The sequence below is a fragment of the Amphiprion ocellaris genome, chromosome 11 (genome assembly GCF_022539595.1).
Source record: "Amphiprion ocellaris isolate individual 3 ecotype Okinawa chromosome 11, ASM2253959v1, whole genome shotgun sequence".
NCBI lineage: Eukaryota > Metazoa > Chordata > Actinopteri > Pomacentridae > Amphiprion > Amphiprion ocellaris.
Window position 1 is genome coordinate 36,370,500 of NC_072776.1, and position 26,699 is coordinate 36,397,198.

The 26,699-nt window shown below is 43.2% G+C and overlaps 1 protein-coding gene across 1 annotated transcript in view; it reads left to right on the top strand.

Moving 5' to 3' along the window:
- Positions 1–26,699, top strand: part of mylka (myosin, light chain kinase a) — a 93,254-nt gene that overhangs the window by 60,073 nt on the left and 6,482 nt on the right. The window contains exons 17-30 of the mRNA XM_055015301.1: positions 1,864–1,923; positions 5,071–5,118; positions 5,431–5,558; positions 6,648–6,801; positions 11,747–11,937; positions 12,009–12,123; positions 12,292–12,324; positions 15,760–15,850; positions 15,926–16,129; positions 21,867–22,084; positions 22,170–22,293; positions 25,970–26,122; positions 26,212–26,335; positions 26,488–26,578. Coding sequence (XP_054871276.1) covers positions 1,864–1,923; positions 5,071–5,118; positions 5,431–5,558; positions 6,648–6,801; positions 11,747–11,937; positions 12,009–12,123; positions 12,292–12,324; positions 15,760–15,850; positions 15,926–16,129; positions 21,867–22,084; positions 22,170–22,293; positions 25,970–26,122; positions 26,212–26,335; positions 26,488–26,578 — 1,734 coding nt within the window. The remainder of the gene's footprint in view (positions 1–1,863; positions 1,924–5,070; positions 5,119–5,430; positions 5,559–6,647; positions 6,802–11,746; positions 11,938–12,008; positions 12,124–12,291; positions 12,325–15,759; positions 15,851–15,925; positions 16,130–21,866; positions 22,085–22,169; positions 22,294–25,969; positions 26,123–26,211; positions 26,336–26,487; positions 26,579–26,699) is intronic.

Consider the following 26,699-nt stretch of genomic DNA (forward strand, 5'->3'; position numbering starts at 1 on the left):
CCTCCAACATGAACACCTCTGGATTCAACCAGTCCTCATCTTAGATTCTGTACAGTCACTCAGATTTATCTGGTAAATATCTCCAGTGTTCACCGTCTGCAGGTTTCTATCCATTCACCAGAGAAGACCTCCAGGCTGAGAGCTCCTGAATGAGCGATAAAAGCAGCACAGACCTCCTCCCTCCGTTTCATTTCCTGTCATTAGAATACACCAACACAATCTGGTTTATCAAACATCTCAAACTGTTCCTGGAAACGTTCATCAGGGCTTTAATGAGTTTCTCTGGAGACAGCAGGATCAATGAAAGGTTCTTCTTCATGTTGGGTTTTAATATTTATTGATTTTACTGGTTATTTGTCTATTTATTGACTAGTCCAGCAGCCTGGGCTCTAAACTGAAGCTGAAGTTACCATGTTAGCCTCAACACGCAATGTAAGTTTATATGTTCGCTGCTATATTAGCCTCAACTAGCAATGTGTTTATATATTAGCTGCTACATTAGCCCCAACAAGATTCAGTAATGTTAGCTGCTACATTAGCCTCAACAAGCAATATGAGTTTATATTTTAGCTGCTACATTAGCCTCAACAGGCAGTGTGAGTTTATATGTTAGCTGCTATTTTAGCCTCAACAAGATTCAGTAATGTTAGCTGCTACATTAGCCTCAACAAGATTCAGTAATGTTAGCTGCTACATTAGCCTCAACAAGATTCAATAATGTTAGCTGCTACATTAGCCTCAACAGGCAGTGTGAGTTTATATGTTAGCTGCTATATTAGCCTCAACAAGATTCAGTAATGTTAGCTGCTACATTAGCCTCGACAAGATTCAGTAACGTTAGCTGCTACATTAGCCTCAACAAGATTCAGTAATGTTAGCTGCTATGTTAGCCTCAACACAATTCAATGTTAGCTGCTGCATTAGCCTCAACACAATTTAGTAGTGTTACTTGCTCCATTAGCTTAGCTGAGGAATTTGTCAGTCATTATGTTCAAAATGCCTCAAAAAGATTCAGAAATTATAGCTTAACTAAGATAATATTAGCCTTGATGCTACCCAAAGCAAGTTAACATCGCTTGCTATGTTAGCCAAACCTAGCTAATTTTAGCCATTAACCTTGTGTAGACTAACATAATGGCTAACATTAGCTAGGGAAAGCTAACATAGCAGCTAGTATCATCTTATTTAGACTAACGTAGTGGCTAACATTAGCTTTATTAGGTTAACATAGCAGCTAATATCATCTTGTTTAAACTAACATAGTGGCTAACATTAGCTAGGTTAGGCTACCATAGCAGCTCATATCATCTTGCTTAGACTAACATAGTGGCTAACATTAGCTAGGTTAGGCTACCATAGCAGCTAATACCATCTTGTTTAGACTAACATAGTGGCTAACATTAGCTAGGTTAGGCTACCATAGCAGCTAATATCATCTTATTTAGACTAACATAGTGGCTAACATTAGCTTCATTAGGCTAACATAGCAGCTAATATCATCTTATTTAGACTAACATAGTGGCTAACATTAGCTTTATTAGGCTTACATAGCAGCTAATATCATTAAAGGAACATCTTCCAGAACTTCCAGTTGAAGCTCCTCTGATCTCCTCATCCTGTAGATGTTCTTCTATCTCCAGACTGGTTCTCTCTGCTCATCAGCTGTAGATGTTTCAGTCAGTCGTGGAGTGAACCTTTAAGTTTTGTTCCTGTAAAAGCCCAGATTGTTGAACATTCAGGGGGACACACCTGATGTGTTGAGAGCCCGTAAGAGCAGGAACAGAGGAAGGATTCTTGTGTTTCTACAGGTTTTGTTGTGTTTCATTCAGAGTTAACTCTCACTGATGAACTCTGTTTCTGCAGATCCAGCAGAAAACTCTCCGGCAGACAAAAAGTCCAAGAAGGCGACTCCCACCTCAGAGAGTGAGTTTCCAAAATATGCAGCAGCAGCAGCAGCAGCAGCAGCAGCACACGCTTCACTTTTGTCCCAATAAGGAGCTGAAGGCTGGGATCACTGGTTCCCACACACACTCACACACACACACACACACACACACACACACACACACACACACACACACACACACACACACGCGCGCACACACACACACACTCACACTCACACACACACACACACACGCGCGCGCACACACACACACACACACACACACACACACACACACACACACACACACACACACACACACACACACACGCGCGCACACACACACACACTCACACTCACACACACACACACACACGCGCGCACACACACACACACACACACACACACACACACACACACACACGCGCGCGCACACACACACACACTCACACTCACACACACACACACACACACACACACACACACACACACAGTAACACACACACAGGGCTGGTTCCTTGTTGTTCCTCCTGGTTCCTAGTGGTTCCTCCTGGTTCCTCGTTGTTCATCCTGGATCCTCCTGGTTCCTCCTGGTTCCTTCTGGTTCCTAGTGGTCCCTCCTGGTTCCTCATGGATACTCCTGGCTCCTTCTGGTTCCTCCTGGTTCCTCCTGATTCCTCTCCAGGCTTCCTTTTAAGGGCAGGTTCCTGGTTGCAGCTGTCAGTCTGTTTTACAGATTTGAATGTTCTGGAGCGTCTCTCCTTTTAAGCAGCTCTGTTGCTGCGACAGCCTGATTTGGGTAAAAGTCTCGTCAGCTTTCCAACCTCTGGAGACCAGCAGCTTCTACAGTCTAACTACAGGGAGGAAAGCTGCTAAATGAACATAGGACGTAGAAACATGACGTATAGTTTTGGTTGTAGTCCAGCAGCTCTGTGAGTAAATACTTTAAACAGTCTGAATTAGTTAGCCTGCTCGCTAATGTTAGCATAGCCTGTTGTGGTTCTGGAAGATTCTTAGTACAAACACACTTCACTGTTATGGGTTAGAGCAGAGAGACAACACTACCACCACCAGGTCACACCTGTTCCTTACACCTTTATCAAGACCTCCAGTACCTCTCCAGTGACTACTCAAAACCTCACAAGGACATCTGGAACATCTGGAAAGATTTCTGCTACTTCCAACACTTCCTTAGACACCCTTAGAGATTCCACAAGGACCACTATAGACTCTCCAAGGACCAACTGGCCCTCTTTACTCACCCTCAACAAGAACCGCTAAAACCTCTCCAAAGGTTTCTGCAAATTGTGTGAATTCTAACATTCTAAAAAAAAAAAAGATTCTTAAATATCTACTTTAAAGAACTTTAACTTTCACCAGTACCTCTAAACCTCTGCAAGGACTAGAACCTTCTCAAAGACCTCTAAAACATTTTTAACTACCTCTGAAACATCTTTATCTCTGAAACATCTTTAACTATCTGTGAAACATCTCTAACTACTTCTGAAACATCTTTAACTACCTCTGAAACATCTTCATCTCTGAAACATCTTTAACTATCTGTGAAACATCTTTACTTCCATAAAGATCTTCAGAACTTTCTTTGAGTTCTTTCAAAATTCCCAGAGAATCTCTGAAACGTCCTCCTGAGGCTCAGAAGGTTCTGCTGCTGTATTGTGTTTTTTGAGACTTTCTTTTCCTTCAGCTCATGTTTGCCATCAGCTTGTTTTCCTTCGGTGTTTTGAATAAACTCAGTTTTCCAGTGAAGACAGAAGCAGCAGCAGTAGAAGAAGAATGTGAGACAGGCGAAGAGCGTCTCTGATGACCATTTATGGACAATCTAAAAATAGCTTTTCAGGATGCAGGAAATAGTTCCTGCAGTTTGCTGTTTATTCTGATGGCTGCACATGAAGAGAAGACGATCCTGAGGAATCTGTTCATCAGTTAAAATCCACATCTGTTATATGAGCCTCAGCATGTCTTCAGACAGAGGCAGTGGGATCAGTATTACAGTGTATTTTCATCAGTATTACAGAGGATTTTCATCAGTATTACGGAGTATTTTAACGGTGTATTATGATCAGTATTATGGTGTATTTTAATCAGTATTATGGTGTATTTTAATGGTGTATTTTCTTCAGTATTACAGTGTATTTTGATCAGTATTACGGTGTATTTTAATGGTGTATTTTGGTCTGTCTTGTAGTGTATTTTGATCAGTATTATGGTATATTTTAACGGTGTATTCTGGTCAGTATTACGGTGTATTTTAACAGTGTATTTTGTTAAGTATCACAGTGTATTTTGATCAGTATTATGGTATATTTTGATCAATATTACAATGTATTTTAACGGTGTATTTTGATCAGTATTACGGTATATTTTGATCAATATTACAATGTATTTTAATGGTGTATTTTGGTCAGTATTACGGTGTATTTTGGTCAGTATTATGGTGTATTTTAACCCTCACAGCTCTGCAGATGATTCTGAACATTTTCAGTCTTCAGAAACTCAAACTGGAGGATTTTCAAACCCAAACGTCTTTCTGCTGTCAGATGAACTGAATTAAAGATAAATATTATATTATTATATTGCTCAATTATTGTATTATTATATTATATTCTTATGTTATTATGTCATATTATTATATTATAATGTTATTATCCATCCATCCATTATCTATACACCGCTTAATCCTCACTAGGGTCATGGGGGGGCTGGAGTCTATCCCAGCTGACTCAGGTGAAGGCAGGGGACACCCTAGACAGGTCACCAGTCTGTCACAGGGCTACATACAGAGACAAACAATCACTCTCACATTCACACCTACGGGCAATTTAGAATGATCAATTAACCTCAGCATATTTTTGGACTGTGGGAGGAAGCCGGAGTACCCGGAGAAAACCCACGCATGCACAGGGAGAACATGCAAACTCCATGCAGAAAGATCCCGGGAAAGCCGGGACGCGAACCAGGGACCTTCTCGCTGCAAGGCGAAAGTGCTGACCACTACGCCACTGTGCAGCCCATATAATGTTATTATACTGTTAAATTATTATTTTGTTATATTATTGTATTATATATATTACATTGAGTGTGTCGTGTGAACGGTGGTTCAGCGGGGGGCGCCGCAGGCAGCAGAACCTCCACAGGTCTGATCCCGTCTGTTTGTGTTCCTGCAGGTGAAGCCAGAATAAAGAAGCCGACAGCCAAGACTCCGCCCAAACAAGGTGACTCACCTGCACCATGACTACCTGTATGTGGGGTTCTTGGGCTCCAGGGGCATCATGGGAATGTAGTGTCCAGACAGTAATCAATAATAGATGACTTTAAAGTGATCAGCAGGGGGCGCTGCAACTTTTCTACTGATTATTGATCACTGACAGACCTATTGAAGAGGTTGTCTATAACACCAGGTCTGGTTCTGATCAGAAACATTGATCGATTTCTGCTTTCCTCTTTAACATTATTGATTATTGGTGTGTGCAGCACTGCCTCCTCAGAGTGTAGCAGGGTATTGATTATTGATTATTGGTGTGCAGCTGTGCCTCCTCAGATCCTACAGTTCCCAGAGGACATGAAGATCCTGGCGGGAGAGAAGGTGGAGATCCTCTGCAAGTTCTCTGGAGCTCCACCCATCAACTGCACCTGGCTGAAGTTCAGAAAACCAGTGAGACACACACACACACACACACACACACACACACACACACACACACACACACACACACACACACACACACACAGGGTCATTGATTACTGATTAATCTAGTTGGACAGTGTTTCTGTGTGTCAGCTAGGGCTGCAGCTACCGGTTATTTTAGTAATCAAAGATTCTATCGATTATTCTGGAGAATAATCTAGTAATTGGATTCCGCACTAGGTATGCTCGTTACAGCAGCAAAAGCAGAAGTGAGTGCGCTGTGCAACAGAAATAACCGTCCTGAACACCCACTCTACTTCCCATTGGCTAGTGATATTAGTTTGGTTGAGAGCAAAAGCTGTGTTCCCCTCATTCCATTGGTAGATGAACTCCATTGGCAATGTAGTCCAATCTGTTTTTTTTCGAGCCAAATGCCGGCGCCGCACGCCAGAATTCTGGCACGATGCCTGAATACTTCCAGAAAACATACAATGAAGGTTCGTGTCCACTAGATGTGTTTTTCCTGCATGTAAACGTGCCGCATCTGAAAATCGCACACATGGTGGGCGGTCACTAGCGGGTCACCAGGTGGTCACGTGACCGAGCTTTCAGCTCGACGGTCGGCAGATGAGTCGGATAAACACAGCAGCTCGGCCACAAACTTTGTCTTTTATTTCAAAAAAACTTGAGGGAAAAGTATTTCTGAAAGCATTTGAGGTGAGAAATAATCTGCAGCAGCTGAATCTGTCCTTGTTTTAGTTCACCAATGGCGAGTTTAGACGACCATTTAGACCGTGAACTGGTTGGACACTCCTGCTGTAAACAGTAGAAAAGCTGCGCTGGTTAAAATAGAAGTGTCCCGGCAAATTTAAGGACCTGGTTTGTATCGAATGAAGTCTGTCTGGCCTCGGACCGCGGTCCCCCATTTAGTGACCCGTGATCTACCATGTAGGTTATTCAACGAAGCCTCGATTGAAAGAATTTAGCCTCGAGGAATTTTATTGAATTACTTGAATAACTCGAGGAATCGTTTCAGCCCTAGTGTCAGTGATGTTGTGTGTCTGTTATGTAACATTGTGTAACGTTGTGTAACGCTGTGTATCGTTGTGTCTCCAGATCCAGGGCTCGGCTGATATCTCCATCTCCAGCAGTGACAGCAGCAGTAAACTGACCATCAGCAGCGGGCAGCAGGAACACTGTGGCTGCTACACCATAGAGCTGAGGAACAGCTTCGGCCTCAGACAGGCTGCTCTGAACCTCACAATCGTCGGTAACAGTCCTTTCCTTCACCACGTCATCAGACGGTAGAAACTCTGGAACCATCAGCTGATGGAGTCACAGCTTCTACCTGGAACGTCTGGTAGATCTGGTGTTCAGCAGCAGATGAAGTTAAATAAAAACATGTAGAAGAAAGAAATATGCAGCGAAATAGAAAGAAATAAGTTCATCTACCTGTCCATCTACCTGTCCATCTACCTGTCCAACTACATGTCTACATGTCCATCTACCTGTCTACATGTCCATCTACCTGTCTACCTGTCCATCTGCCTGTCCATCTACCTGTCCATCTACCTGTCTACCTGTCCATCTACCTGTCCATCTACCTGTCCATCTACCTGTCTGCATGTCCATCTACCTGTCCAACTACATGTCTACATGTCCATCTGCCTGTCTACATGTCCATCTACCTGTCTACCTGTCCATCTGCCTGTCCATCTACCTGTCCAACTACATGTCTACATGTCCATCTGCCTGTCCATCTACCTGTCTACCTGTCCATCTACCTGTCTACATGTCCATCTACCTGTCCAACTACATGTCTACATGTCCATCTACCTGTCTACATGTCCATCTACCTGTCTACCTGTCCATCTGCCTGTCCATCTACCTGTCCATCTACCTGTCTACATGTCCATCTGCCTGTCCATCTGCCTGTCCATCTACATGTCCATCTACCTGTCCATCTACCTGTCTACCTGTCCATCTACATGTCCATCTACCTGTCTACCTGCCTGTCCATCTGCCTGTCCATCTACCTGTCCATCTACCCGTCTACCTGTCCATCTACCTGTCTACATGTCCATCTACCTGTCTACATGTCCATCTGCCTGTCCATCTACCTGTCTACCTGTCCATCTACTTGTCTACATGTCCATCTACCTGTCCAACTACATGTCTACATGTCCATCTACCTGTCTACATGTCCATCTACCTGTCTACCTGTCCATCTGCCTGTCCATCTGCCTGTCCATCTACCTGTCCATCTACCTGTCTACATGTCCATCTGCCTGTCCATCTATCTGTCTACCTGTCCATCTACCTGTCTACATGTCCATCTGCCTGTCCATCTATCTGTCTACCTGTCCATCTACCTGTCTACATGTCCATCTACATGTCCATCTGCCTGTCCATCTATCTGTCTACCTGTCCATCTACCTGTCTACATGTCCATCTGCCTGTCCATCTACCTGTCCATCTACCTGTCTACATGTCCATCTACCTGTCTACATGTCCATCTGCCTGTCCGTCTACCTGTCCATCTACCTGTCCATCTACTTGTCTACATGTCCATCTGCCTGTCCAACTACATGTCTACATGTCCATCTACCTGTCTACATGTCATCTACCTGTCCAACTACATGTCCATCTACCTGTCCAACTACATGTCTACATGTCCATCTACCTGTCTACATGTCCATCTACCTGTCTACCTGTCCATCTGCCTGTCCATCTACCTGTCCATCTACCTGTCTACCTGTCCATCTACCTGTCCATCTACCTGTCCATCTACCTGTCTGCATGTCCATCTACCTGTCCAACTACATGTCTACATGTCCATCTGCCTGTCTACATGTCCATCTACCTGTCTACCTGTCCATCTGCCTGTCCATCTACCTGTCCAACTACATGTCTACATGTCCATCTGCCTGTCCATCTACCTGTCTACCTGTCCATCTACCTGTCTACATGTCCATCTACCTGTCCAACTACATGTCTACATGTCCATCTACCTGTCTACATGTCCATCTACCTGTCTACCTGTCCATCTGCCTGTCCATCTACCTGTCCATCTACCTGTCTACATGTCCATCTGCCTGTCCATCTGCCTGTCCATCTACATGTCCATCTACCTGTCCATCTACCTGTCTACCTGTCCATCTACATGTCCATCTACCTGTCTACCTGCCTGTCCATCTGCCTGTCCATCTACCTGTCCATCTACCCGTCTACCTGTCCATCTACCTGTCTACATGTCCATCTACCTGTCTACATGTCCATCTGCCTGTCCATCTACCTGTCTACCTGTCCATCTACTTGTCTACATGTCCATCTACCTGTCCAACTACATGTCTACATGTCCATCTACCTGTCTACATGTCCATCTACCTGTCTACCTGTCCATCTGCCTGTCCATCTGCCTGTCCATCTACCTGTCCATCTACCTGTCTACATGTCCATCTGCCTGTCCATCTATCTGTCTACCTGTCCATCTACCTGTCTACATGTCCATCTGCCTGTCCATCTATCTGTCTACCTGTCCATCTACCTGTCTACATGTCCATCTACATGTCCATCTGCCTGTCCATCTATCTGTCTACCTGTCCATCTACCTGTCTACATGTCCATCTGCCTGTCCATCTACCTGTCCATCTACCTGTCTACATGTCCATCTACCTGTCTACATGTCCATCTGCCTGTCCGTCTACCTGTCCATCTACCTGTCCATCTACTTGTCTACATGTCCATCTGCCTGTCCAACTACATGTCTACATGTCCATCTAGCTGTCTACATGTCATCTACCTGTCCAACTACATGTCTACATGTCCATCTACCTGTCTACATGTCCATCTACCTGTCTACCTGTCCATCTGCCTGTCCATCTACCTGTCCATCTACCTGTCTACATGTCCATCTGCCTGTCCATCTACATGTCCATCTACCTGTCCATCTACCTGTCCATCTACCTGTCTACCTGTCCATCTACATGTCCATCTACCTGTCTACCTGCCTGTCCATCTGCCTGTCCATCTACCTGTCCATCTACCCGTCTACCTGTCCATCTACCTGTCTACATGTCCATCTACCTGTCTACATGTCCATCTGCCTGTCCATCTACCTGTCTACCTGTCCATCTACTTGTCTACATGTCCATCTACCTGTCCAACTACATGTCTACATGTCCATCTACCTGTCTACATGTCCATCTACCTGTCTACCTGTCCATCTACTTGTCTACATGTCCATCTACCTGTCCAACTACATGTCTACATGTCCATCTACCTGTCTACATGTCCATCTACCTGTCTACCTGTCCATCTGCCTGTCCATCTGCCTGTCCATCTACCTGTCCATCTACCTGTCTACATGTCCATCTGCCTGTCCGTCTACCTGTCCATCTACCTGTCTACATGTCCATCTGCCTGTCCATCTATCTGTCTACCTGTCCATCTACCTGTCTACATGTCCATCTGCCTGTCCATCTACCTGTCCATCTACCTGTCTACATGTCCATCTGCCTGTCCATCTACCTGTCCATCTACCTGTCTACATGTCCATCTACCTGTCTACATGTCCATCTGCCTGTCCGTCTACCTGTCCATCTACCTGTCCATCTACTTGTCTACATGTCCATCTGCCTGTCCATCTACCTGTCCATCTACCTGTCTACATGTCCATCTGCCTGTCCATCTATCTGTCTACCTGTCCATCTACCCGTCCATCTACCTGTCCAACTACATGTCTACATGTCATCTACCTGTCCAACTACATGTCTACATGTCCATCTACCTGTCTACATGTCCATCTACCTGTCTACATGTCCATCTACCTGTCTACCTGTCCATCTGCCTGTCCATCTACCTGTCATCTACCTGTCTACCTGTCCATCTGCCTGTCCACCTGCCTGTCCATCTACCTGTCCATCTACCTGTCTGCATGTCCATCTACCTGTCCAACTACATGTCTACATGTCCATCTGCCTGTCTACATGTCCATCTACCTGTCTACCTGTCCATCTGCCTGTCCATCTACCTGTCCAACTACATGTCTACATGTCCATCTGCCTGTCCATCTACCTGTCTACCTGTCCATCTACCTGTCTACATGTCCATCTACCTGTCCAACTACATGTCTACATGTCCATCTACCTGTCTACATGTCCATCTACCTGTCCAACTACATGTCTACATGTCCATCTACCTGTCTACATGTCCATCTACCTGTCTACCTGTCCATCTGCCTGTCCATCTACCTGTCCATCTACCTGTCTACATGTCCATCTGCCTGTCCATCTGCCTGTCCATCTACATGTCCATCTACCTGTCCATCTACCTGTCCATCTACCTGTCTACTTGTCCATCTACATGTCCATCTACCTGTCTACCTGCCTGTCCATCTGCCTGTCCATCTACCTGTCCATCTACCCGTCTACCTGTCCATCTACCTGTCTACATGTCCATCTACCTGTCTACATGTCCATCTGCCTGTCCATCTACCTGTCTACCTGTCCATCTACTTGTCTACATGTCCATCTACCTGTCCAACTACATGTCTACATGTCCATCTACCTGTCTACATGTCCATCTACCTGTCTACCTGTCCATCTGCCTGTCCATCTACCTGTCCATCTACCTGTCTACATGTCCATCTGCCTGTCCGTCTACCTGTCCATCTACCTGTCTACATGTCCATCTGCCTGTCCATCTATCTGTCTACCTGTCCATCTACCTGTCTACATGTCCATCTACATGTCCATCTTCCTGTCCATCTATCTGTCTACATGTCCATCTACCTGTCTACATGTCCATCTGCCTGTCCGTCTACCTGTCCATCTACCTGTCCATCTACTTGTCTACATGTCCATCTGCCTGTCCATCTACCTGTCCATCTACCTGTCTACATGTCCATCTGCCTGTCCATCTGCCTGTCCATCTATCTGTCTACCTGTCCATCTACCCGTCCATCTACCTATCTACCTGTCCATCTACCTGTCCATCTACCTGTCCATCTACCTGTCCATCTACCTGTCTACCTGTCCATTTACCTGTCTACATGTCCATCTACCTGTCCATTTACCTGTCTACCTGTCCATCTACCTGTCCATCTACCTGTCTACCTGTCCATCTACCTGTCCATCTACCTGTCTATATGTCCATCTACCTGTCTACCTGTCCATCTACCGGCCCATCCACCTGTCTACCTGTTTACCCTCCAGATAAACCCGACCCCCCGGCTAAGGTCCCGGCAGCCTCAGACATCCGGCGGTCCAGCCTGACCCTGTCGTGGTACGGTCCGACCTACGATGGGGGCAGCGCCGTCCAGTCGTACCAGCTGGAGATCTGGGACTCTGTGGAGCAGCAGTGGAAACACTTGGTGTCCTGTAACAGCACGTCCTACAACGTACAGGTGTGTTCCTTCTCACCTGCAGACGCCCACTGCAGACCCATAGAGGTTTAATGGAGTGTGTTTGTGTCCAGAACCTCCTCCCAGAGCGCCAGTACAAGTTCAGAGTCCGAGCAGAAAACATCTACGGAGTCGGAGAACCGAGCTCCGAGTCGGAGCCGGTGACCGTCGGCCTGGTGGACGATGACGGTGAGCTGGAATCACCTGCACACTGTTTCCCTTACTCTGTCTAAGCCCCGCCCACCCAGTCCACCTGCAGCTGAACCAGAACCATCAAACCCAACCTGCATGAAATGAAACTAGCTCACAGCTGATTAATGAAGTAAAACCTCTAACTGCTGCTGTTTGGTCTGACAGAGAACCAGGAGGAGGTGGAGGAGGAGGACGACGGTAGGAGACCAGCATCTACAATATCTACACGTCTATACAATATCTAGACAATGTCTAGACAATATCTACACGACGTCTACACATCGTCTACACGTCTATATATCTACACAACATCTACACAAAATCTACACGTCTACACAATATCTATACAATATCTACGCAATAAGGACAACACAATATCTATACATCTAAACAGCATCTATACAACATCTATACAACATCTATACAATATCTATACAATATCTACACAATATCTAGACAACATCTAGACAATATCTACACATTATCTACACGACGTCTACACATCGTCTACACGTCTATACATCTACACAACATCTACCCAACGTCTATACAACATCTACACATCTACACAATATACAATATCTACGCAATAAGGACAACACAATATCTATACAACATCTATACAACATTTATACAATATCTCTACAATATCTACACAATATCTAGACAACATCTAGACAACATCTACATGTCTATACGTCTACACAACGTCTATACAACAGCTACACAATATCTACACATCTATACGTCTATAAAATATCTATACAATATCTACACAATAAGGACAACACGATATCTATACAGCATCTGTTCAACATCTATACAACATCTACACAATATCTACACAATATCGAGACAATATCTACACGTCTACACAATATCTACACAATGTCTATACAACATCTACACAACGTCTACACATCTTCACAATATCTACACAACATCTATACAACATCTACACAATATCTACACAACATCTATACAAGGTCTATACAATATCTATACAATATCTACACAATAAGGACAACACAATATCTATCCAACATCTATACAGCATCTATACAACATCTATACAACATCTGTACAATATCCAGACAACATCTACACAATATCTAGACAACATCTACACAACGTCTATGCAACGGCTACATAACCTCTATACAACATCTACACAATATCTACACATCTATACGTCTATACAATATCTGCACGATAAGGACAACACAATATCTATACAACATCTATACAGCATCTATACATCTATACAACATCTATACAATGTCTACACAATATCTACACAATATCTAGACAATATCTAGACAATATCTACACGTCTACACGATATTTACACGTCTATACGTCTACACGTCTATACGACGTCTACACGATATCTACACATCTATGCAACATCTACACGTCTATACGTCTACACATCTACACAACATCTGTACAATATCTACACATCTAAACGATATCTACACGTCTATACAACATCTACACGTCTATACAACGTCTACACAGCTATACAACGTCTACACGATATCTACACGTCTATACAATGTCTACACGTCTATACGTCTACACGTCTATACATCTACACATCTATACAACATCTACACAACATCTATACAAGGTCTATACAATATCTATACAATATCTACACAATAAGGACAGCACAATATCTATGCATCTATACAGCATCTATACATCTATACAACATCTGTACAATATCCAGACAACAGCTACACAATATCTAGACAATATCTACACAACGTCTATGCAACGTCTACACAACCTCTATACAACATCTACACAATATCTACACATCTATACGTCTATACAATATCTGCACGATAAGGACAACACAATATCTATACAACATCTATACAGCATCTATACATCTATACAATGTCTACACAATATCTAGACAATATCTAGACAATATCTACACATCTATACAACATCTACACGATATCTACACAACATCTATACAATATCTACACAATATCTACACGTCTATACAATATCTACACAATATCTACACGTCTACACGATATTTACACATCTATACAACGTCTACACGTCTATACGACGTCTACACGATATCTACACGTCTATACATCTACACGTCTATACACAACATCTACACATCTGTACATCTACACATCTATACAATGTCTACACAACATCTACACGTCTATACAACATCTACACGTCTATACGTCTCCACATCTATACGTCTACATGATATCTACACGTCTATACAATGTCTACACGTCTATACGTCTACACGTCTATACAACATCTACACATCTGTACAACATCTACACATCTATACAATGTCTACACAACATCTACACAACATCTATACATCTACACGTCTATACAATGTCTACACGACGTCTACACAACATCTACACAACATCTATACAATATCTAGACAATATCTACACGTCTACACGATATCTACACGTCTATACAACATCTACACGTCTATACAACGTCTACACATCTATACGTCTACACGATATCTACACGTCTATACAATGTCTACACGTCTATACATCTACACATCTATACAACATCTACACAACATCTGTACATCTACACATCTATACAATGTCTACACATCTACACATCTATACAACATCTACACAACGTCTATACAATGTCTACATGACGTCTACACAATATTTATACAATATCTAGATAATATCTACAGAACGTCTACACGTCTACACGTCTACACGTCTATACGTCTACACAGCATCTATACATCTATACATCTATACAACATGTATACATCTATACAATCAGCACGTCTACACAATGTCTATACGACATCTATACAACAACTATACAACATCTATACATTATCTACACAACATCTACACAACATCTATACAACATCTATGCAACATTTATACAATCAGCACGTCTACACGTCTATACAACAACTACACGATATCTACACGTCTATACAACATCTATACAATATCTACACATCTATCAATGTCTATACAATATCTACACAACATCTATACAATATCTACACAACATCTATACATCTTTACAGCATCTATACAGCATCTATACAATATCTATACAATATCTACACATCTATACAGCATCTATACAATATCTAGACAATATCTATATAATATCTACACAACATCTATGCAACATCTATGCAACATCTGTCCAACATCTATACAGATTCTATACAATATCGATACAGTATCTACACAATAAGGACAACACAACAGCTATACAATATCTAAACAACGTCTATACAACATCTAGACAATGTCTATACAATATCTATACGTCTATACAACATCTATACAATCAGCACAATATCTACACAATGTCTATACAACATCTATACTATCAGCACAACATCTACACATCTATACGTCTATACATCATCTACACAACACAGCAGCTCATGATGTCATCATGTGACAGGAAAATGTTCGGAGACAAACTTCCACCTGAAATGTTGTTGTGTCAGATAAAGAGACGACAACACGCTATATGACACATTAAACCTAACATGTGTGTTGTGTCAGATAAAGAGGCAACAACATGCTACATGACACATTAAACCTAACATGTGTGTTGTGGTGTCAGACTCGGAGAAGGAGCCGGACTACAGAGACGTGACCATCAGAACAGATGTGAAGGTGAAGGAGCTGTATGACGTGGAGGAGAGGCTGGGAACGTAAGGCTCCACCCCCTCACCCATCATGCACCTGTGCTCCTCCTGTACACATGCTAAAGCCATGTTGTGTCGCAGGGGGAAGTTCGGTCAGGTCTTCAAGTTGGTGGAGAAGGCCACCAAGAAGGTCTGGGCAGGGAAGTTCATCAAGGCGTACTCAGCCAAGGAGAAGGAGAACGTCCGGCAGGAGATCGGCATCATGAACAGCCTCCACCACCCCAAGCTGGTCCAGTGCATCGACGCCTTCGAGGGCAAGTCGGACATCGTCATGGTCCTGGAGATGTAGGTTCACGTTCCTGGAGATGTAGGTTCACCTTCAGATGTAGGTTCACGGCCCTGGAGATGTAGGTTCACCTTCAGATGTAGGTTCACAGTCCTGGAGATGTAGGTTCATGGTCCTGGAGATGTAGGTTCACGTTCCTGGAGATGTAGGTTCACGGTCCTAGAGATGTAGGTTCACGTTCCTGGAGATGTAGGTTCACGGTCCTGGAGATGTAGGTTCACCTTCAGATGTAGGTTCACGGTCCTGGAGATGTAGGTTCACCTTCAGATGTAGGTTCATGGTCCTGGAGATGTAGGTTCATGGTCCTGGAGATGTAGGTTCATGGTCCTGGAGATGTAGGGTCACGTTCAGATGTAGGATCATGGTCCTAGAGATGTAGGTTCATGGACCTGGAGATGTAGGTTCACCTTCAGATGTAGGTTCACGGTCCTGGAGATGTACGTTCATGCTCCTGGAGATGTAGGTTCACGGTCCTGGAGATGTAGGTTCACCTTCAGATGTCGGTTCACGGTCCTGGAGATGTACGTTCATGCTCCTGGAGATGTAGGTTCACGGTCCTGGAGATGTAGGTTCACCTTCAGATGTTGGTTCACAGTCCTGGAGATGTAGGTTCACCTTCAGATGTCGGTTCACGGTCCTGGAGATGTAGGTTCACCTTCAGATCTAGGTTCACGGTCCTGGAGATGTAGGTTCACCTTCAGATCTAGGTTCACCTTCAGATCTAGGTTCACAGTCCTGGAGATGTAGGCTCATGGACCTGGAGGTGTAGGGTCACCTTCAGATGTAGGGTCATGGTCCTGGAGATGTAGGTTCATGGTCCTGAAGATGTAGGTTCGTGGTCCTGGAGATGTAAGGTCACCTTCAGATGTAGGTTCACGGTCCGGGAGATGTAGGTTCATGGACCTGGAGGTGTAGGGTCACGTTCAGATGTAGGATCATGGTCCTGGAGATGTAGGTTCATGGACCTGGAGATGTAGGTTCACCTTCAGATGTAGGTTCACGGTCCTGGAGATGTACGTTCATGCTCCTGGAGATGTAGGTTCATGGTCCTGGAGATGTAGGTTCACCTTCAGATGTCGGTTCACAGTCCTGGAGATGTAGGTTCACCTTCAGATGTCGGTTCACAGTCCTGGAGATGTAGGTTCACCTTCAGATGTTGGTTCACAGTCCTGGAGATGTAGGTTCACCTTCAGATGTCGGTTCACGTCCTGGAGATGTAGGTTCACCTTCAGATCTAGGTTCACGGTCCTGGAGATGTAGGTTCACCTTCAGATCTAGGTTCACGGTCCTGGAGATGTAGGGTCACCTTCAGATGTAGGGTCATGGTCCTGGAGATGTAGGTTCATGGTCCTGAAGATGTAGGTTCATGGTCCTGGAGATGTAAGGTCACCTTCAGATGTAGGTTCACGGTCCAGGAGATGTAGGTTCATGGACCTGGAGGAGTAGGGTCACCTTCAGATGTAGGTTCATGGTCCTAGAGATGTAGGTTCATGGTCCTAGAGATGTAGGTTCATGGTCCTGGAGATGTAGGGTCACCTTCAGATGTAGGGTCATGGTCCTGGAGATGTAGGTTCATGGTCCTGGAGATGTAGGGTCACCTTCAGATGTAGGTTCACGGTCCTGGAGATGTAGGTTCATGGACCTGGAGATGTAGGTTCATGATCCTGAAGATGTAGGTTCATGGTCCTGGAGATATAGAGTCTTGGTCCTGGAGATGTAGGTTCACCTTCCGATGTAGGTTAATAGTCAGGTGGAGGTTTATAATCAGGTGGAGGTTTATATTCAGGTGTTTATTCCAGGTGAATCAGGAGCTGACCAGAATGGGTGATAAATGAATTCCAGTGGTGATAAAGAGCTGCAGCTGATCTGGAATCAGATGTTTGCTTTGTTGGAAAATAATGTTGTCCAACTATGAGAGGAATCTGAGAGCAGCTATTTCCTGTTGGCTAATTTTAGATCTGAACACTTCTACCTCCAGACTGTAGAAATATTCAGCTTTGATTGTGTTTTCACAGAGTTAAACTGCTCGCATCATGTATTCTATATTTACAGGATTTATATCTGTCAAGTGTCTTTTCAACGCTATGGCTTACCACACTTGAAAAGGATGGACTGGGCTTGCGATAGGATTTCACTTGTATCTCTTCTTTATTTTGATTTAAGCAGTGATGAAGGAGGAAGGTGAAAAGCCTTTAAAACACAAAAATAAAACAAATATGAATACATATGGTTTCCCCAACTTAGTAAAGTAAGTATATTTTGCATAAACATAATCATTATTAAACCCATAATACTCAATCAGGTTTTAAAAAAACATAAATTTATTCCTACATCTTAGAACAATGTTTTAATTTAACAAATTTTTATCTGAATTATTTTTATACATATTTTAGAAGCATTAAACAGATTTTACATTGGTATTTTTAACAATTTTAACAATTTTTTAGCTCTTTGCATTTACCCATGAAATAAAATAAAGCAAAACTCATTTATCTAATGCCATTCATAAACAATTTTCTAAACAAACATTTTAGCAAACAATGGACTACTTTTCATCTAATTGTGTAAATAAATATTTTAAGCCAAATAAACAGTAGGTATCCAAAATAACACAAATTGCACCTAGCAGAATTTTTACCCACACAAATAACAGTATTAATTAAAAAAAAAACAGGCAGTACAATTCAAACGTGTGGTCAACACAGCCAGAAAGCACTTAAACAGAGTCCAGTGAGACAGATGAGCTTACCGGTAGCCTCTTTTGGTTTCAGTCCTTTTCCCATGCGTTTTTAGTCCGTGGTTTCTTTCTTTGTCCCTGTTTCCTGCTGCTTTTGCTCTGTTCACCAGCCTAAATGACTGGATTGCCGTTGATACTGCTTGAGTTCCTGGCATGTGCTACTGATTGCCTCAATTGGCTCACCTGCTGAGGCGCAGCATGAAGCAGTGCGCACTGCGTGCACCCGCTGAAACGTTTGCTCTGCAGTCGGCTGCCATCAGGTGTAGCACGCACAGCCACACCTCCAGGCAGATCGCTGCAACAATATCTATATAACAGGAAGCAGTAAACCTGGTTTATTCTGAGCTCAGATCAGTTTCATAGCGCAGCAGATTGTGGGTTCAGACAGAAGCAGAAAGCAGAGTTCAGTGAGGATTTCCCCTTTGATGATGATGTGGTGATGATGATGATAGTGATGATGATGATGGTGAAGGTGATGGTGATGGTGATGATGATGATGGTGATGATGATGGTGATGATGATGATGATGATGATGATGATCATGGTGGTGGTGATGGTGATGATGATGGTGGTGATGGTGATGATGGTGATGGTGATGATGGTGATGATGGTGATGATGATGGTGATGGTGATGATGATGATGATGATGATGATGATGATGGTGATGATGATGGCGATGGTGATGATGGTGATGGTGATGATGATGATGATGATGATGATGATGATGATGATGATGATGGTGATGATGATGATGGTGATGATGATGGTGATGATGATGATGATGATGATGATGATGATGATGATGGTGATGATGGTGATGGTGATGATGATGATGATGATGGTGATGATGATGATGATGATGATGGTGATGATGATGATGGTGATGGTGATGATGATGGTGATGATTGTGATGATGATGATGGTGATGGTGATGATGATGGTGATGATGATGATGATGATGATGATGGTGGTGATGGTGATGATGATGATGATGATGATGATGATGATGATGATGATGATGATGATGGTGATGATGATGATGATGGTGGTGATGATGATGATGGTGATTATGATTATGATTATGATTATGATGATGATGATGATGATGGTGATGATGATGATGGTGGTGATGATGATGATTATGATGATGATGATGATGGTGGTGATGATGGTGATGATGATGATGATGATGATGATGATAATGAAGAAGCATCAGATTTCCTCCAACAGAGCAGCTGTGTCTTTACAGTGAGTTAGTTGGTTGGTCTCCATGTTTCTGAACTTCCACAGTGAGGTCAGTGAGGATTGGACCAATGCTTAGTGAGCTTCCTGCTAAGCCCCGCCCCTTAATTTTCTGTTCCAGTGGAATTGTGTTGCAGTTTCCCACAATGCTGTGGACAGTTTTGACATTATGGTGGACTGTTGGTGTTTACTTTACCTATAGTGCCACCATGTGGCCATCTGGGTCCAGTTTAGTGTTTGTGGTTCACTGCAGCAGTTAGAGCCGTGCAGGTTAATATTATTATTATTATTATTATTATTATTATTATTATTATTATTATTATTATTATTATTATTATTATTATTATTATTATTATTATTAATATCAGTTATTTGCTCAGTGGGGTTCTGGGCCTTCAGGGTTGGATCTAGAGATCCATCGTTCCTTTAACCAGATGTCTTTCCTCTATAACTGGCCTCATGGTGGCGCTGTTGGTACCGTATTAGAGAACGTTGTAGACTGTCTGTTTGGTGTCTTTATTCTATGTAGTTTTGGTAAAATGGACCAGAAAGGATGATAGTTACCATAGTAACAGGAAGGGTTTAATGCTTTTATTAACCACGGACCAGCAGCAGCCATTCTGATTGGTTCATTTCTACAGGCTCCTCTGATTGGTTTATTTCTAGAGGCTCCTCTGATTGGTTTAATTCTGTAGGCTCTACAGGCTCCTCTGATTGGTTTAATTCTGTAGGCTCTTCTGATTGGTTTAATCCTGTAGGCTCCTCTGATTGGTTTAATCCTGTAGGCTCCTCTGATTGGTTTATTCCTGTAGACTCCTCTGATTGGTTTAATTCTACAGGCTCCTCTGATTGGTGTAATTCTGTAGACTCCTCTGATTGGTTTAATTCTGTAGGCTCTTCTGATTGGTTTAATCCTGTAGGCTCCTCTGATTGGTTTATTCCTGTAGGCTCCTCTGATTGGTTTATTCCTGTAGGCTCCTCTGATTGGTTTATTCCTGTAGGCTCTTCTGATTGGTTTATTCCTATAGGCTCCTCTGATTGGTTTATTCCTGTAGGCTCCTCTGATTGGTTTAATCCTGTAGGCTCCTCTGATTGGTTTATTCTCGTAGGCTCCTCTGATTGGTTTATTCCTGTAGGCTCCTCTGATTGGTTTATTCCTGTAGGCTCCTCTGATTGGTTTATTCCTTTAGGCTCCTCTGATTGGTTTAATCATGTATGCTGCTCTGATTGGTTTATTCCTGTAAGCTCCTCTGATTGGTTTAATCCTGTAGGCTCCTCTGATTGGTTTATTCCTGTAGGCTCCTCTGATTGGTTTATTACTGTAGGCTCCTCTGATTGGTTTATTCCTGTAGGCTCCTCTGATTGGTTTAACCCTGTAGGCTCCTCTGATTGGTTTATTCCTGTAGGCTCCTCTGATTGGTTTAATCCTGTAGGCTCCTCTGATTGGTTTAATCCTGTAGGCTCCTCTGATTGGTTTATTCCTGTAGGCTCCTCTGATTGGTTTAATCCTTTAGGCTCCTCTGATTGGTTTATTCCTGTAGGCTCCTCTGATTGGTTTAATCCTGTAGGCTCCTCTGATTGGTTTATTCCTGTAGGCTCCTCTGATTGGTTTATTCCTTTAGGCTCCTCTGATTGGTTTATTCCTGTAAGCTCCTCTGATTGGTTTAATCCTGTAGGCTCCACTGATTGGTTTAATCCTGTAGGCTCCTCTGATTGGTTTAATCCTGTAGGCTCCTCTGATTGGTTTATTCCTGCAGGATCTCAGGTGGAGAGCTGTTTGAGCGGATCATCGATGAGGACTTTGAGCTGACGGAGCGGGAGGTGATCAAATACATGCTGCAGATCATCGATGGAGTTAGCTTCATCCACAAACAGGGCATCGTCCACCTGGACCTCAAACCGGAGAACATCATGTGTGTCAACAAGAACGGCAGCAAGATCAAACTCATCGACTTCGGCCTCGCCAGACGACTAGGTGTCCATCCAATCAGACCGATGAACCGCTGTGGACCAGAAGCTGACCCAGTCCTCAACTAACCTGTCCTCTGTGTCCTCCACAGAAAACGCAGGAACCCTGAAGGTTCTGTTTGGAACTCCAGAGTTTGTAGCTCCAGAGGTGATCAACTACGAAGCCATCAGTTACCCTACAGACATGTGGAGTATAGGAGTCATCTGTTACATACTGTGAGTACTCAGTGTACTGTTATATACTGTGAGTACTCAGAGTACTGTTATATACTGCTAGTACTCAGAGTACTGTTATATACTGCTAGTACTCAGACTACTGTTATATACTGCTAGTACTTAGAGCACTGTTATACACTGAGTACTCAGAGTACTGTTATATACTGCTAGTACTCAGAGTACTGTTATATATACTGCTAGTACTCAGAGTACTGTTATATACTGCTAGTCCTCAGAGCACTGTTATACACTGTGAGTACTCAGTGTACTGTTATATACTGCTAGTACTCAGAGCACTGTTATACACTGTGAGTACTCAGTGTACTGTTAAATACTGCTAGTACTCAGTGTACTGTTAAATACTGTGAGTACTCAGTGTACTGTTACATACTGCAAGTACTCAGTGTACTATTAATACTGCTAGTACTCAGTGTACTGTTATATACTGCTACTACTCAGAGTACTGTTATACACTGTGAGTACTCAGTGTATTGTTAAATACTGGTAGTACTCAGTGTACTGGTATATACTGTTAGTACTCAGAGTACTGTTATATACTGCTAGTACTCAGAGTACTGGTATATACTGCTAGTACTCAGTGTACTCTTATATACTGCTAGTACTCAGTGTACTGTTGAATACTGTGAGTACTCGGAGTACTGTTACATACTGCTAGTACTTAGTGTACTGTTATATCCTGTGATTACTCAGTGTACTGTTATATACTGCTAGTACTCAGACCACTGTTATATACTGAGTACTCAGTGTACTGTTAAATACTGGTAGTACTCAGTGTACTGTTAAATACTGTGAGTACTCAGTGTACTGTTATATACTGTGAGTATTCAGTGTACTACTAATACTGCTACTACTCAGTGTACTGTTATATACTGCTAGTACTCAGTGTACTGTTATATACTGTTAGTACTCAGTGTATTGTTAAATACTGGTAGTACTCAGTGTACTGTTAAATACTGTGAGTACTCAGTGTACTGTTATATACTGTGAGTATTCAGTGTACTATTAATACTGCTAGTACTCAGTGTACTGTTGTATACTGCTAGTACTCAGTGTACTGTTATATACTGTGAGTACTCAGTATACTGTTGTATACTGCTAGTACTCAGTGTACTGTTATATACTGCTAGTACTCAGAGGACTCTTATATACTGTTAGTACTCAGAGTACGGCAATATAGTGTTAGTACTCAGTATACTGTTATATACTGCTAATACTCAGAGTACTGTTATATCCTGTGAGTACTCAGTGTACTGTTAAATACTGTAAGTAATCAGTGTACTGTTATATACTGTGAGTACTCAGTATACTGTTATATACTGCTAGTGCTCAGTTTACTGTTATATCCTTTGAGTACTCAGTGTACTCTTATATACTGCTAGTACTCAGTGTACTGTTATATATTGCTAGTACTCAGTGTACTGTTGAATACTGTGAGTACTCAGTGTACTCTTACATACTGCTAGTACTCAGTGTACTGTTATATACTGTGAGTACTCAGTGTACTGTTATATACTGTGAGTACTCAATGTACTCTTATATACTGCTAGTACTCAGTGTACTGTCATATACTGTGAGTACTCAGTGTACATTTAAATACTGCTAATACTCAGTGTACTGTTATATACTGTTAGTACTCAGAGTACTGTTAAATACTGCTAGTACTCAGTTTACTGTTATATCCTGTGTGTACTCAGTGTACTGTTAAATACTGCTAGTACTCAGTGTACTGTTGTATACTGTGAGTTCTCACTGTACTGTTAAATACTGCTAGTACTCAGTGTACTGTTATATACTGCTAGTACTCAGTGTACTCTTATATAGTGCTAGTACTCAGTGTACTGGTATATACTGCTAGTACTCAGTGTACTCTTATATACTGCTAGTACTCAGTGTACTCTTATATACTGCTAGTACTCAGTGTACTGTTGAATACTGTGAGTACTCGGAGTACTGTTAAATACTGCTAGTACTTAGTGTACTGTTAAATACTGTTAGTACTCAGAGTACTGTTAAATACTGCTAGTACTCAGTATACTGTTATATACTGCTAGTACTCAGTGTACTGTTATATACTGTGAGTTGTCACTGTACTGTTAAATACTGTTAGTACTCAGTTTACCGTTATATCCTGTGAGTACTCAGTGTACTGTTAAATACTGCTAGTACTAAGTGTACTGTTATATACTGTGAGTACTCAGGGTACTGTTAATTACTGCTAGTACTCAGGGTACTGTCCTGTACAGTGTCCACCTGGTTCAGTTTGGTTTATTATTTCTTTATGGGTTCTGTTGGGTTCACTGTGGGTTCTGTTGGGTTTATTACCTATAGGCTCTGTTGGGTTCTTTTTGGTTCATTTTGGGTTCTGCTGGGTCCACTGTGGGTTCTGTTGGGTTTATTGTTTATTTATGGATTCTGCTGGGTTTATTATTTATTTATGGGTTCTGTTGGGTTCATTATGGGTTCTGTTGGGTTCACTATGGGTTCTGTTGGGTTCACTGTGGGTTCTGTTAGGTTCCCTGTGGGTTCTGCTGGGTTCACTTTGGGTTCTGTTAAGTTCACTGTGGGTTCTGTTGGGTTCACTGTGGGTTCTTTTGGCTTCCCTGTGGGTTCTGTTGGGTTCCCTGTGGGTTCTGTTGGGTTTATTATTTATTTATGGGTTCTGTTAGGTTCCTTGTGGGTTCTGCTGAGTTTCCTGTGGGTTCTGCTGGGTTCCCTGTGGGTTCTGTTGGGTTCCCTGTGGGTTCTGCTGGGTTCACTGTTGGGGTCTGCTGGTTCCCTGTGGGCTCTGCTGGGTTCACTGTGGGTTCTGTTAGGTTCCCTGTGGGCTCTGCTGGGTTCACTGTGGGTTCTGTTAGGTTCCCTGTGGGCTCTGCTGGGTTCACTGTGGGTTCTGTTAGGTTCCCTGTGGGTTCTGCTGGGTTCAATGTGGATTCTGTTAGGTTCCATGTGGGTTCTGTTGGGTTTATTATTTATTTATGGGTTCTGTTAGGTTCCTTGTGGGTTCTGCTGAGTTTCCTGTGGGTTCTGCTGGGTTCACTGTGGGTTCTGTTAGGTTCCCTGTGGGTTCTGTTAGGTTCCCTGTGGGTTCTGTTAGGTTCCCTGTGGATTCTGCTGGGTTCCATGTGGGTTCTGTTGGGTTCCCTGTGGGTTCTGCTGGGTTCACTGTTGGGGTCTGCTGGTTCCCTCTGGGCTCTGCTGGGTTCACTGTGGGTTCTGTTAGGTTCCCTGTGGGCTCTGCTGGGTTCACTGTGGGTTCTGTTAGGTTCCCTGTGGGTTCTGTTGGGTTTATTATTTATTTATGGGTTCTGTTAGGTTCCTTGTGGGTTCTGCTGAGTTTCCTGTGGGTTCTGCTGGGTTCACTGTGGGTTCTGTTAGGTTCCCTGATGGTTCTGTTAGGTTCCCTGTGGGTTCTGTTAGGTTCCCTGTGGATTCTGCTGGGTTCCCTGTGGGTTCTGTTGGGTTCCCTGTGGGTTCTGCTGGGTTCACTGTTGGGGTCTGCTGGTTCCCTGTGGGCTCTGCTGGGTTCACTGTGGGTTCTGTTAGGTTCCCTGTGGGTTCTGCTGGGTTCACTGTGGGTTCTGTTAGGTTCCCTGTGGGCTCTGCTGGGTTCACTGTGGGTTCTGCTGGGTTCACTGTGGGTTCTGTTGGTCCTCAGGCTGAGCGGTCTGTCTCCTTTCATGGGAGATAACGATAACGAGACGCTGTCCAATGTCACCTCGGCTACCTGGGACTTTGAGGACGAGGCCTTCGATGAGATCTCTGATACGGCCAAAGACTTCATCACCAACCTGCTGAAGAAAGACATGAAGTAAGGTTCTTTCCAGATGCAGTAGAAGCTGTGATTCTGTCAGAACATTGTGTCTGTCAGAGCTTAAAATGTGACTGATGACTCCTCAGGGCCAGACTCACCTGTGCTCAGTGTTTTGAACACACCTGGCTGAAGCAGGATACCAACACCATGAAGGCCAAGAAGCTCTCCAAGGAGAGGATGAAGAAGTACATCCTGAGGAGGAAGTGGCAGGTAAACAACAACAACAACTCACAGAAGGGGTGGATAGAACACAGTAAACCAGTAAATACCAACACTGGTATCAGCATCTGACGGGTTCTGACTGGTTCTGACTAGTTCTGACTTGTTCTGACTGGTCCTGACTGGTTCTTCTTCTGTGGCAGAAAACGGGTCACGCTGTTAGGGCCATCGGCAGACTGTCGTCCATGGCCATGATGGCCGGAGTCAGTGCCAAGAAGGGATCGCCCACCGAAGGTACGAAACCACAACGGGAACAAGGAGAACACTTCTGTCTGGCAGATTCATTTTAACCCCCTCAGAACCGTTGATGTTTGTTGTTGGGAACTGTGTTAGACGTCGGACAAAAACAACCTCA